Source organism: Paralichthys olivaceus, chromosome 6 (assembly GCF_024713975.1).
Source record: "Paralichthys olivaceus isolate ysfri-2021 chromosome 6, ASM2471397v2, whole genome shotgun sequence".
Lineage (NCBI taxonomy): Eukaryota > Metazoa > Chordata > Actinopteri > Pleuronectiformes > Paralichthyidae > Paralichthys > Paralichthys olivaceus.
The window spans coordinates 15,155,750-15,168,706 of record NC_091098.1 but is presented as its reverse complement, the minus strand read 5'-3'; the positions used below and the strand labels follow the sequence as shown (position 1 = coordinate 15,168,706).

Here is a 12,957-nt window from a genome sequence, read left to right as displayed (position 1 = left end):
AGGAGCGGGTGGAGTGACGCCACGAGTTGTAAACCAGACGGACGGATGGATGGATAGATAAATAGACAGATAGGCAGACAGACAGACAGATAGATAGATAGATAGATAGATAGATAGATAGATAGATAGATAGATAGATGACAAATAGATAGATAGATAGATAGATAGATAGATAGATAGATAGATAGATAGATGGATAGATAAATAGATGGATAGATAGATAGATAGATAGATAGATAGATAGATAGATAGATAGATGGATAGATAGATAGACGAACTGACAGACAGACAGATAGATGATAAATAGATACTACTCGAGACAAATCTACGAATCAATTATTTTTACAGAGACGAGTCCTCGTGCTCTATGGGTCTTCCTGTTATGCAACAGTGACATCTAGTGGCACCCTTCAGAATTACGATCTCACTGTTGTTTTAATGTGACGTCACCAATCCTACCTCAATACCACAACATAAAATACTTAATTGCTTGTCAATATCATATGAGCATAAGTGTATTGAATGTTTTTTTTCCAACACTGTGTTAAATATATATTAGGTTAAGCCCAAAACAAAACAACGTTGCCAGCTGTGCATACAGCAACATCTCAGACTCAGGAAGGGGAGCGTTATATAGGCTTATTTTGCACTATATGTAAAATAGGCAGCAAAAAACAGCAAATCTACAAATCTCAGTTACAAATTCAAACGACTTCTGAGTTATTCTCCTCACTCCTCTTGTACAATGCATAACAATAATATCAATTACATTTTTTGTTATATTGCTTTGGATGAAAACTGTATTGCAATATTGTTATTGTTTCATTTACATGCCCTACTGAAACGTATCTGGAAAGTATACTGCTGAGAATCTATAGTTGATAAACAGAGAGATTGGAGAGAAAAAAAAAAATTTAAATACAAAAATACAGTTTACTTTAAATGCTAATTGTTGTTTCCCTGTCAACCTCAAAGCACAAATGAATGGTAAACAATATCATATGGCAAAAAAAAATGATGTTGTGTAAAAATCACAGAGCCTTCACATAGCATAACATTCTGGAGTCTAAATCTCACGGTGATGTGTTTTGCACCTTAATGTTCCGTTCCCCTTGTTTCTGGGCTTGTAGCACCGGTGCCGCCCACTCAGCAGGAAGAGGAAGTGAGTATCTGGGGAGCAAGATAAATAAAACATTTATTTCATCATCCAAACTAGAACAACCTATCAGCTGCAGGACAGGTTGATAATGAGACACAGCATAGATCCATCTATCAGATCACAACACTTCTTTTCACAAACATAAGAGACTGGTATGATGTAGTGTATCATCTGTGCGTGAAGCTTGACACAGAAACCCTGCTTGGTGCCGCTTCACTGCTGCTTGCGTTTCTGACCCAAATAAAAGCATGTGCTTAGCGTCATTCAGCTGAGCCTGGTTCTTTCTATATATATCCCCTGTTTATCCTACTCTTGAGCTTTCATCGCCACCCCTACGCTCTCCTTTATAAATTTGCTCCCACTCTACTCCATGCATCCACCTCTGCCTCTTCCACCTGCCAGTCCCAGAGCATCATCGGCATCATCAAGCTGCCTCCCCTCAACCCCCTCCCGTGCACAGGACACACACAGCTGACACACTTTACTTCAGAGCTCGATCACTCCTCTCAGCAGACAAACCGGCAGCAGAGATTTCAGACGACTTATACGTTTGGGGCTTTCCAGGGTGTAAGGGAATGGCTCCAAAAAGAGAATCCTCAATTAAGAAATCTCCTTCACCAGTGACCCAACCAAGACTGGGTCCCCCTTACCCCTGCCTCCCTCCGGCTGCTGCAGCACCGAAGACAGCTCTAGAGCAGAAACCAAGGATGCTGCGTCCCTCAGATTCACCGTTTGACCCCAGTACTTTGGAGGTAAGTGGGATTGCTGCAGTATAATTTTGTGACAAAGCTAATGTGGGGCATAAATTAGGACTATTGGAATAATAATTTCATGTCATTCGCAAAATATTGTTTAGGAACCTTAGCCAACATAATAAATCTCAGCCAGAAACACAAAATAGTGCTCATGTCAGATGTCAGTAGTGTGGACGTGTAAAAAAACACCTAATTCTTATTATCTGCTGTAGTTTTCTGTGACTCTGAAGCTCTGATAGACCAAATGGTCTTCATCAATTTACAATGAGGGACTGCAAAGAAGTGGGGCAATGAGAGTGAGACTGTCAGTTGGTGGCCTCCTTAGAGAGAAAGAGGTCGTTTCCTGCCTCAATATGCTCTATTTCTTTCATCAGGCAGGTGATTGAATAAAATCAGGAGCTTTCCCTTTGTAAGCTGCTCACAATTTTTGCAAAAAAGACAAAATGTCTAACGCCTCTATTTCAATTTTCACTGAGAGTGTGGACGTCCCTTAAGGCCTTTTTCAGACAACACACATTGACTTGTCACAGCAGGAACAGTTGCTGATGACATTATGACTATGTTCAATTTATGTGAGTTATTTTGAGGGTCCTGGTATTATGCATGCTGACACATTGCCATGGTTTACAAGGATACTTCATGGAACTGAGCCATGACAACATTTATTTCATCTGTTCTTGTCCCTGCTAAGTCAGGATGTCCGCTGTGAAAACACTTCTGGGCCTCAGACAGAAGCTGACCTCTGGATAAGCTGTGTCACAGAACTCTTTCGCACCAGACACTTCCACTTGTCATGGCAGGAAAAGCAAAGATGTTACGAATAATATTAGCCATCCATTCTATTCAACAGTCCCATTGAACATGACAGTGTGACAGTGATGCAGGATGCACAATACCGGGACCATGAAGCCAAAACAGCAAAGAGAATTCAGCGTTATGTCTGCATATCACTAATAAACTGGTAGTAGCATCTCCTGGCTGCAACCCTGTATATATAATAAATGCAGTATATTAGGTATCAAGTAATTAAGAAAAAGTAATCAATTGATTGTGTAATTTATATTTATCCAGCAGGAAATAATGGATTCTACTGTATGTGATACATCACAACTGAATGGATGCAGTCTGTTAAGAAATGTACTTTTGTTTTTCAACTCTGAAATAGTCTGTCTATGCATAATCTATATGCATAGATACTAATATATATAAACAAATGCATATACATAGGGCTGGGCAATTAACTGAAAATGTTTCGAGAACAACATTAATAATCTTTAACTGATGTAATTTTGCTCATGTCAGTTAATTCGGACATATTTTCCCAAGTCGTGCATTCACAAGGGTTTCCGCTAGGGTCCGTCCTGTATCACCCAACTGCTTGTTGTCCCTCCACACTCCCCCGCTGACCTGCGCGCTCATTACACATTAACAATAAACTCTAATCAGAAGTTATTAGGACACGTAGGCTACAGGACTTGAAGTTTACTTTGTCTGGTTCGCTCAAACGTTTAGAAGACATGTATTTAAACACACTGAAAAACGTCCAACATTTTGCACTCACGCAGTTCACACACAACATGAGAAATGACGTGCATCGCTAGGATTCATGATCCGACATCCTCGATTAATAATTAAAGGTTCCGTGTGTAGAATTTAGAGACATCAAGTGGTGAAGTTGCATGTTGCAGTTGAATACCCCTCATCTCACCCTCCCCTTCCAAACATGATGGAGAACCTGTGGCAGCCCTCAGTTGTCATAAAAGTCTGTCTCAAAAGGTGTTTAGTTGGTCCAGTTTGGACTACTGTAAAAAACATGGCGGCCTCCGTAGAGAGGACCTGCTCCTGATGTAAAAATAAAGTATTTAAATATAAAGGGCCCATTCTAGGGTAAAGAAAACAATTTGTACAATTTAAGTGATTACACATTAGTGAAAACATAACTAGGATTATTTTTTATTGAAGTTCTGCAAATAAATCACTTTCACCTAAATTTTACACTGGACCTTTAAATACATTTGATCGTCAGTTTGTGTGAAGCACGACAGGGGCGAGGGGACACACTTACACAGATGCGCACAGGAGTGTTTCCCACACACACAATTGTTAATTCATTCTAATCAAGGTAAAAGTTTGAAAAAAGCATGATATTGATTTGAAGTGATATTGCCCAGCTCTGTACTGTCTATATATTACTCCAAATTCAGCTGTTTAAGTATTAGTAAACAACGTAGACTCCTTGACCACAGTGTTAAATAAAAAGATTTTAAAATTACAATTAAAGTGTACTTAGGTCAAAACAGGCATACAGTAGTTTAACCAGACAGAGAAACTGAATATCTCAAACAATGGGTGCCCACATTAGACTTTGCATGGACATGCTCTAGCTCTGTTGGTGCTTTAGCTTTGCTGCCATCCTTGTGCTTTCAGTGTGCACGCCATGATTTACTGGAGTGTCCCATTTCGCCAGTGAGGATATGTGGGACATGTTAGATACACCCGCCTCTGCTCCCAATGGAATCACAGACATGACAGGAGGCCAGAGCTCCTGCTGGGCAAAGACAGCACTTTAGCTTGGCTGTTGAGAGATGTGGCTTCAGTCCATGATCTTACTGGGCCTAAAGTAATCCATTATTCCTGCATGGCCAGACGCTCACATCCTTAATGCAAAGCCGAGCAAAGTCATTCACTGCGATCATGCCTTAATTTACTCAAGTGGGGTCAAAACCACCAAAGTCAAACAAACACCACAAAGTAGCACACAATGTCCCCATTAGGTCTCACGATTCTCTAATTACTTTACAAGGTTAAGGGTGTGCTGACTATCCTTGTGTTTTAAAGATTTTAGGACATGCTACACCCTGCTTACTTACCATGTCATGGATTCTTAGAATCAACTTTAAGTCAACTTCATTGAATATGAAAATATTGTAAATTTCAAACGTGCAATAAATTGACACAAGATGTCTCCCACTTCACTGAAAGCTCTTACTTTCTTTCTGTATATGCATTTGAGGCTTAAGTTTCCAATCACACTTGGGCAAATTGCATATTCGCCAAGATCTAATCCAAATTGGTTGTCATGTTGCAAAACCATGTTTGTACTTTTGTTTATTTCAAAATAAATTTGAGCGACTTCTGCAGATAAATGATAAAACAGCCTTTTAGTTGCAATAATTTTGCAAATATCTGTATGTGTGCACTCAGATTTCTGAATCTGTAAAGGAATCTGCAAATGTGTATTCAGATCTGTATGTGTATTGATAATTGTGTGTTAGAAACTTGTGTGGACACTAATCCATAAATGGTACTGAGATTTGCAAATGTTTACACATTGTCTGGCCACAAGGCAAAGCAAGATAAGAGAACCCCCCCGAGCTGATGACAGACCACACACACTGGAAGAGCTCAGGAATGGCAGATAGTGGCAAAATCACATTTTAAAAAATACCTGAGGTGGAGTGACGACATGAAGACAAATACTTACAGTATTCATTATCCGTGTCCTTAGAGGGTCGTGGGATGGCTGGGGCCAGCAGCTGAGGACAAGAGGTGGGATAGATCCTGGACATGTCAGTCACCAATTGCACATTGTTGCATTACACGTGTACAAATCTTTTACGCATTTATATATCTGTCTACATATTTGCAGATCCCAGTAAACATTTACAGATTGGTGTTCACATTCTGGAGCACATTTGAAAATCTGAACACTTTTGCAGATTCATTTACACATTAACAAATAAAAAAGTGACATTCACATATCTAATTACACAGATACTTTCACAACTCTCCACAAAGATTGCAAAAAAGATACTTTCACCGTTATAATATCGCCGTATTCTTGTGTCAAATCTATTCTGAACATGTCTGATGGTCAGACACCCCAGAGAAAAAGACATAAGCAATACAACAAATGAATATGAATGAAAGGCAACTTCAAGTGTTTAAATGCCTCCGTCATTCATGTAAGAGCAAACTGAGCAGCACAGCTTTTAACTTTGAGGCCTTCTTGGTGGATTCAATTCAACTCTGTAAATTCTGATTATACACATTGATTATATAAAAGTAATCTCACTCATTGAATGGAAAGTTTATGTAGTTTAAATATACATTACTAATAAATAATAACTAATATACTAACTAACAGTGAACTACAGACTACACCTAATGTTTGTTTCTATATATGGAGCGCGGCTGTCTCGTCTTCCCTCCTTCGTTATTTGTCCCACCCGAGGTGAGCGAAACGCAACAGCACGTCTCTGGTTGGCTTATCTTGTTATTTCCCTCTACGTCCAACCAATCATTACGCTCACTGACTAAATCCGAACCAACCATGGGTAGGAAATAGGCGGGTCTTCGCTCAGCTCGGGTGGATAGCTTCTCTGACGCAGACGGCACTGCTGGGGTTTTGTCAGCCTGCACTGCCTCGACCCTCCGTCACATTCTTCGTTCTGCCGACGCCCGGGACACACCTCAGCCGCCACAGGAACATGGTGCGTTTGTCTCCGGACCCCAGACTCTTTCTACTTTGTTACCGCTCTTGTGTATTCGGCTCATGTGGTCGTTGTTTCGGGAGAATGGCTCAGCTTTGCAGAGCCGTTCATTTGTTTTCTCAGTTAGCTCGCTTTTCGCTAGCGGAAGTGCAACTTTTCGAGAAGCTAACGTTAGCTTGTACGCTGGATAAACTTAACAATCACACAGCGAGCTTATTGTCACTAAAACACCGATGTGTACTTTTATCACGACTCAATGTGGTGCAGTTAAATAATGTTTGTGTTTTGAGGTAAATGTAAATGAGAGAAAATGTGCTGAAAAGGCCTCCTAGGTTAACCTGAGCTAGCTTAGCCACAGCCTTCATGTAGCCTGATTTCTCTTTGAACAGTCTGACTTCTCGGAAGATCAAATCCTTGGTGAGTTCTGAATTTATGTTTTGATATCTCCCCCCTGAATCCAGCTTGTTTTGCATGCCTTCATTCTCGCTTGGTATCAAATGACACTTTGCCCTGTATCTCCACTATCACCCTGCTCTCTCTGTACCTGCCTGTCATAGTAGTCGTGGTTAGGCTAGGTTTGTTTCCTCCTTTATTTCCGTACTGTTTCATCACTTTCCACTTGCAACTGCTTGTCCTTTCCAGATTGAATTTAACCTGGATCAGATTCATGGTAAGTCAGTCAAGAGGAGTCGCCTTAACAGAGAAAGACTGGTGCCTAGCTCGGGAGTGTTCAGGGTGTGATCTGCATGTTGGTTTTGGTTCAAGCAAATTGTTCTAAATGTGAATGAGAGTCGCTTCGCACTGTCGTTTGGTTCGTCAAAGTCATACTGTGCACATAACGTTATACTCCTGACCAGCTTTGACCATGTGTTGCAGTGTTTTTGTATTGTGGGGTCCAAAAGTGTGAGACCATTGGAGAGGGGACCCCACCGTATGTGGCCAGTCATGCATTAGGATTCTGTTCCCATAAGTATTGTCCTGTTAGACCGTGTCAGTTTGCCCTGAGCTGTGTCTGTTATCTTTCAAGCTGCTCATCTCCACACGCGTGCCCTTTTTTGGTGCTTGATACAGTGGTGGATGGTTTTTGTCCCAGGGCTGGGTTGTTTAATCACTGTTGACATAATAGGCCATACTCTCACTCTCCTCCTACTTTCCTCCACTCCTCTAATACCAAATATGGTGCTGGGAAAAGTGCTCACACGCCAGAAGGGAAGAGGCACATTCCTCAGAACAGGAAAAACTCCACAACAGTGCCTGAGCTTTTTAAGGAGGAATAGCTTGTCCCATAAAATTAGGAACAGCTTGCAAACCCGGATATTGTGTAACACAACCCTATATCTCCCTGATTGCAAGATCATAGCAGAGCTTTGTGTTTTGCTGTCGTGCTGAACTATAATGCCTTATGAGGATCAAAGCTAGTTAATCAACCTTTTGATCACCAACAAGATTGCATCATTGCTGACTATTGATCAAGCCTCTTAAACAACAACACAGACACTCATTACTTGTTATTGTGAATGCTTTAGATTGCCTGTGTAGTAGCAGCTCACAGTCGTATTGACTAAAGAGCACTTGTTATAATAATAGAGGGGATGTCAGATGAAACTTTAAGGGTTTGGAAAGAAAATGCTCCAAGCTGCCTGAAAGAACAGTCTGCCAGGTAGACGCTTGTTGAAACAGGTAAAGCTAAAACATTAAAGCATAGGAGTGATAGCTTTTAGCATTCACAACACATACACATTTAAAAACTTTGAACATGTGCCAATTACCTTACCTTACTATAGCTTGGAGAGAGTAGCAACTGCAGTTATCTGGACAGCCCCTGCACACACACTTCCAAAACAAATGTTAGGAGGGATATGAACCAAACTGTGGCTCAAAAATCGATGTCCCAACAAAGCCAATTCTTTATTTATTATGAAGTATTATGTCCACTTCTGTTTGTTCCATTGCTAGTTATTTTAGTCACAGTTTATATAATTCCTGCTGCATTGCTGTCACATTTCCTTGTTATTCAGACATTTGGTGTTTAGAAATGTAATCGATTAGTGTTTGCATGTTCATACTTCAGAAAATATATAAGGAGCATGGAGTGTTGCATTGAAATAGTTTTACCTTGATGGTGTGAAGTGAATAAGTCAGACTGACCAGATGACTAACACAAGTTTATTTGCTGGTTTGAGGAAGTAAGAGTGTTTTTTGCAGTGACAACCAGCAGAGTTTTTTGTTAACGCTGAACCACACTCTTTACAGATGAAGTAGTGATCACATTAATGTAGTTTAATTGTGTGTTAAAACAATGCATGGCAATGCATCATTATTTTTTTGTTATTTTTATGAGTTTACCGATACATTTATTATCCAGTATCAAGAGTGGCACAGGAAACCTTAGCAGGCTTGTCAATGTGGTGCTTTGTGCCCTGTCTTTTCTCTTTTAAATTTAAGCCTCCTGAGAAAACTTGATCATTTTTAGTCTCATTTTTCATAACCTGTGCTCTCTGTCTGCTTGTTCTCATTTTGTTCACGCTCTGATTTCTGTTTTCACCTATTTGCAAATTTCTCCTTATGCCTATTAATCGTCCATACAGGTCTGCTTATCTCCACAGTGTTTTTCACATGTATTTGTAACCTGCAGAGTTCAAGGAAGCATTTCTGCTGTTCGACAAGACAGGAGATGGGAAGATCAACTTCAGCCAGTGTGGGGACGTCATGCGCGCCCTGGGACAGAACCCTGTCAACGCTGAGGTGCTCAAGGTCCTGGGCAACCCCAAGGCTGAGGGTAAGAGCAAAAATACATTTTGCTTGGAGTTGTATATGATAAATGTAAATCCTGAAAAACTCTATGGCGGCTCAGACTGACAATTGACTTAATTATTCTTATCCTCTTTCAGAGATGAACACCAAGATGCTAGACTTTGAACAGTTCCTGCCCATGTTCCAGGCCATCGCTAAGAATAAAGACCAGGGCTCCATGGAGGATTTTGTGGAGGGACTGCGTGTCTTTGACAAGGAGGGCAACGGCACAGTAATGGGAGCAGAGCTACGTCACGTCCTCACCACGCTAGGCAAGTCCCATTTTCTTATCATCCTTAAATAGATGGCTGGCTCCTTTTTAGCACTTTTTGTTACAGGGAAAATAGTGCAATCTTATGAATGAAATCTGATCTGCAAATTTGATAGACACTATTAGTATTTGACTTATTTTGTATTGCGTTTATTGTATTTCTGCATGTCTAACATATTTTGTAATTTTGAAAAACAATGTGTAAGTCAAGTATATAATATGAATAAACACATTCATGTTTCATTTTTCAGGTGAGAAAATGTCAGAGGAGGAAGTGGAAACGCTCTTGGCGGGACACGAAGACGCTAATGGATGCATCAATTATGAAGGTGAGAATGAAAAACAAAACAGGAAGAAAATGTGACGTTAGATGTTATTAGGTTGATAGGGTTTGATGGGGCCATTTATATAAATCAGCAAACTAACCATTGTGCCCAGTATCTGAGATGTCACTGATTCCTGACACACACTCACACACACACACACACACACACACACACACACACACACACACACACACACACACACACACACACACACACACACACACTCACTCACTCACTCACTCACTCTCACACACGCACACCATAATTCAGTGTCTCCGCTGTTACATAGGAAAAAGTACTTAATTACTCAGAACTTAACGTTTTGAGGCACTTGTCTCTTGTACTTAGGTAAAAATTACAATATTTTGAACTTCTCAGTTTTTTTGCAAATGCGAAGTTCAGATAAACAATGAAGTGTCAACATATCACATTTACACGTGTAAGTCTGGGCTCTATCGCAGACGAACCTTAACGTTGAGCTCTATTAATGTCCTGATTACCTTTTTATCCACGTCTTTAATATCTGCTAATACTGGGTCTGATCCGATACTTGATATATTGTGTTATTTATATGTTTATTGAATATCCATTTGACACAATAAATCAGATGTAGACAGGTTAATCTCAAACACTTTATTCTTTTAGATCTTATTAATCCAAATACTGAAGGTCTGTAAACTTAATTTCTTTATATATAAATGAAAGTTAATTTTGGAAAATCCCCAACAGTGATGTGACACAAAACACTAAGATGTCTCACTTTGTTGGATTTGTTGAAACTGCAGAGACACTCATGTCATACAGTGGTGTTGTGTTTGTTTCTCAAGCAAACTATCTTTGACAAGATAGCAGCGTGCATAGTGCACATATACTGACAACACCCATGTTTAATTTAGACCGGAGATTCAGTTCATTAGTTATAGTTGAAATGACACCAGCACATTTGTTACCTTAACTGGTGACGGCCCTCAGCACCAGCTCAAAGTGAGAAGCTGCCGCTGGCTGATGTTTTCTGCAGTGCTAAAGCTAATGACTGTGTTAGGCCTGTATATGTCATTTCACTTTACTTATCGCCAAATGCCAGTTCAGTAGTTATCTAACTCTAACAATCAGTAAATATGTTTCTCTTAATGTGTGCTTTGATGTGAAATATTGTGTAACTGCTTTGACGAAAAATGTATTTTGAGTTTGTGTAAATTCAAACATTGATTTTTCAATCTTTGGAAGAACTTAAAATACTAAACAGTGATGTATGACTTGATCGTATGATGGGATGTTGTTTTGTTAACAGCTACTGTCTAATGTGGTCTTTACACTCATTGTTAATTGTCCTCTCTAAGACCCTGTATAAATGTCAACTGCTGACAGTTTGTTAACTGTTCTTCCTCCACAGCGTTTGTTCGCCACATCATGTCAGGCTGAGGGCCGGTACGGGCATTGGGTATACATGAGATGGCACCCCCAGGCTTTCCTGCATTTTATGTCTTTAATAATCCCCACTAGGTCCAACACTAATCAGCTGTAGTGATCACCTTTTATATTGGCAAAAAATGAACTATTGCAAAAGTAGATTTGACCAGTATGTGCCTGTGGGAAACCCTGGTGGTCCCTCTCATCTTTAGTCCTGAGGCTTTGACCAATGCGTAGCCTCCTGCTGCTCTGTCTCTGTCTCTCCTGCAGCCCTGTCTCTTGGCCCCTGGCTGCAGCATGCCCCTCTGCTTGTGTCTGAGACGCCCCCCCCCTCCGTTTGTATGGGGAGATGGTGGACACGCAGGGAAGAGACTGGTCTCATTCAGGCAAAACCTGGTGGCCACCGTTGAGTCGTTTGAGCTGATTGGTGTTGCGGCCCTGAAGCAGCTCTTCTAATCTCATTTGCATGTCATCAGTGCTATTAAAATAGGCTGTTTCTTCTGTTGGTGTCAGAGGTGCTGCTCGTTTTCATAGACACTGAATTAGATGTTTCAGTTCATTACATTGTTTTACATCCAAGCATAGCCACCAGCTTCAGGAGAGTGGACCAGTCCCTTTTTCTACTAACCAGAGAATTGCAATGGGTTGCTCTTGTGCTGATTGTTTTCTCCTCTGTACTGATGGAAGCTGAATTTGTAGCTGGCCACTCTGACTGGACTGTAGCTGCCTTGATCTCCTACCCTTTTCTGTGCTTCTCAACTAGAGGAAAGCATACAGCGATGATGGCTTCTCTAACCAGCTCTTCTTGGATCATAGACATGGCCTTAATACTTTGGCTGAATTGGAGATAGAGATGATTACTTCACCTCTTTCTCTTAGTGCCCAGTTCAAACCTTCTTTCCTCTTGTCGACTGGAAATGGGGATCTGCCCCCACATGCAGCATGTCCCACCAGGGTTCACCACAAACCTGGTTGAGGAGGGCAGCCATAGCTCCAGTTGCTGCAGTTGGAGTAGATCTCTGTAAATATCTAGACCATGAGACTCACGTTGTCTTTGTCTTGTGTCTTTTACAGAACTGGTCAGGATGGTGATGAACGGTTGAAGAAACAAAGATCATCCCACTGTTTTTTATTTTTACCGTCACATGTACCCTCTTTTTGCAGTTGGCCTCTACATTGCTGCCCCCTCCTCATTCCATGGATTAGTTTTCCACATTTAATTTAAGAAGTGCCTTTACATTCCCATCAAAAGACCACAAATAATCTGGCTGTTGCTCCCAATTATGTTGTTTGCATTTAAATAAATGTTTTCCCTGAAAACTTATCTTGATTCCTTTGAGTGAATTTGTTTGATTCAGTAAAATAATGCACACGATGCCTTTAATGGACTTTTGCAGGGTAAATGTATGTGTACTTTTTTTATTGACACAAGAGGGCAGTGTTGCAGCTGTAACCTGTTAAGGCCAATTTGTCAAAAAAAAAAAAAAAACACTGAGATATGAGGGTTTATGCTTTTTGTGTTTCCATGAACATTTTTTTTTTAAAACAAACCACATGTGTAGAATTTGGTCCTCATGTTACTGCAGACAAAATCTGTTTCTCTCTAGTTGTAAATCTAAAAGAACATAATAAAATCATTCTCTTATATTAACAAATAATGGATTTTATTGCTTTTTTTGGCCATGTCATAGATTTTCAAAGACATCATTGATGGCGAACACTAGAGCTGCAGAAGGATGTTTGCTTTCTG

At 40.3% G+C, this 12,957-nt stretch overlaps 1 protein-coding gene across 6 annotated transcripts; it reads left to right on the top strand.

Annotated features, from left to right (window-relative positions):
• The first annotated feature begins 1,660 nt into the window (after positions 1–1,660).
• zgc:153867 (myosin light polypeptide 6) lies at positions 1,661–12,531 on the top strand. 6 transcript variants are annotated; one of them, XM_069527333.1, is made up of 7 exons: positions 1,720–1,911; positions 6,797–6,824; positions 9,043–9,186; positions 9,299–9,472; positions 9,723–9,800; positions 11,191–11,225; positions 12,282–12,531. In XM_069527333.1, exons 1-6 carry the CDS (start codon positions 1,735–1,737, stop codon positions 11,217–11,219), a joined length of 630 nt encoding a protein of 209 aa, XP_069383434.1. In that variant the 5' UTR covers positions 1,720–1,734; the 3' UTR covers positions 11,220–11,225; positions 12,282–12,531. The 6 variants fall into 6 exon arrangements, with proteins under 6 accessions (XP_069383435.1, XP_069383434.1, XP_069383436.1 ...); XM_069527335.1 differs by having other exon boundaries at positions 11,191–11,238; XM_020089297.2 differs by lacking the exon at positions 1,720–1,911 and adding an exon at positions 6,239–6,407 and having other exon boundaries at positions 11,191–11,238.
• Positions 12,532–12,957: the final 426 nt, after the last annotated feature.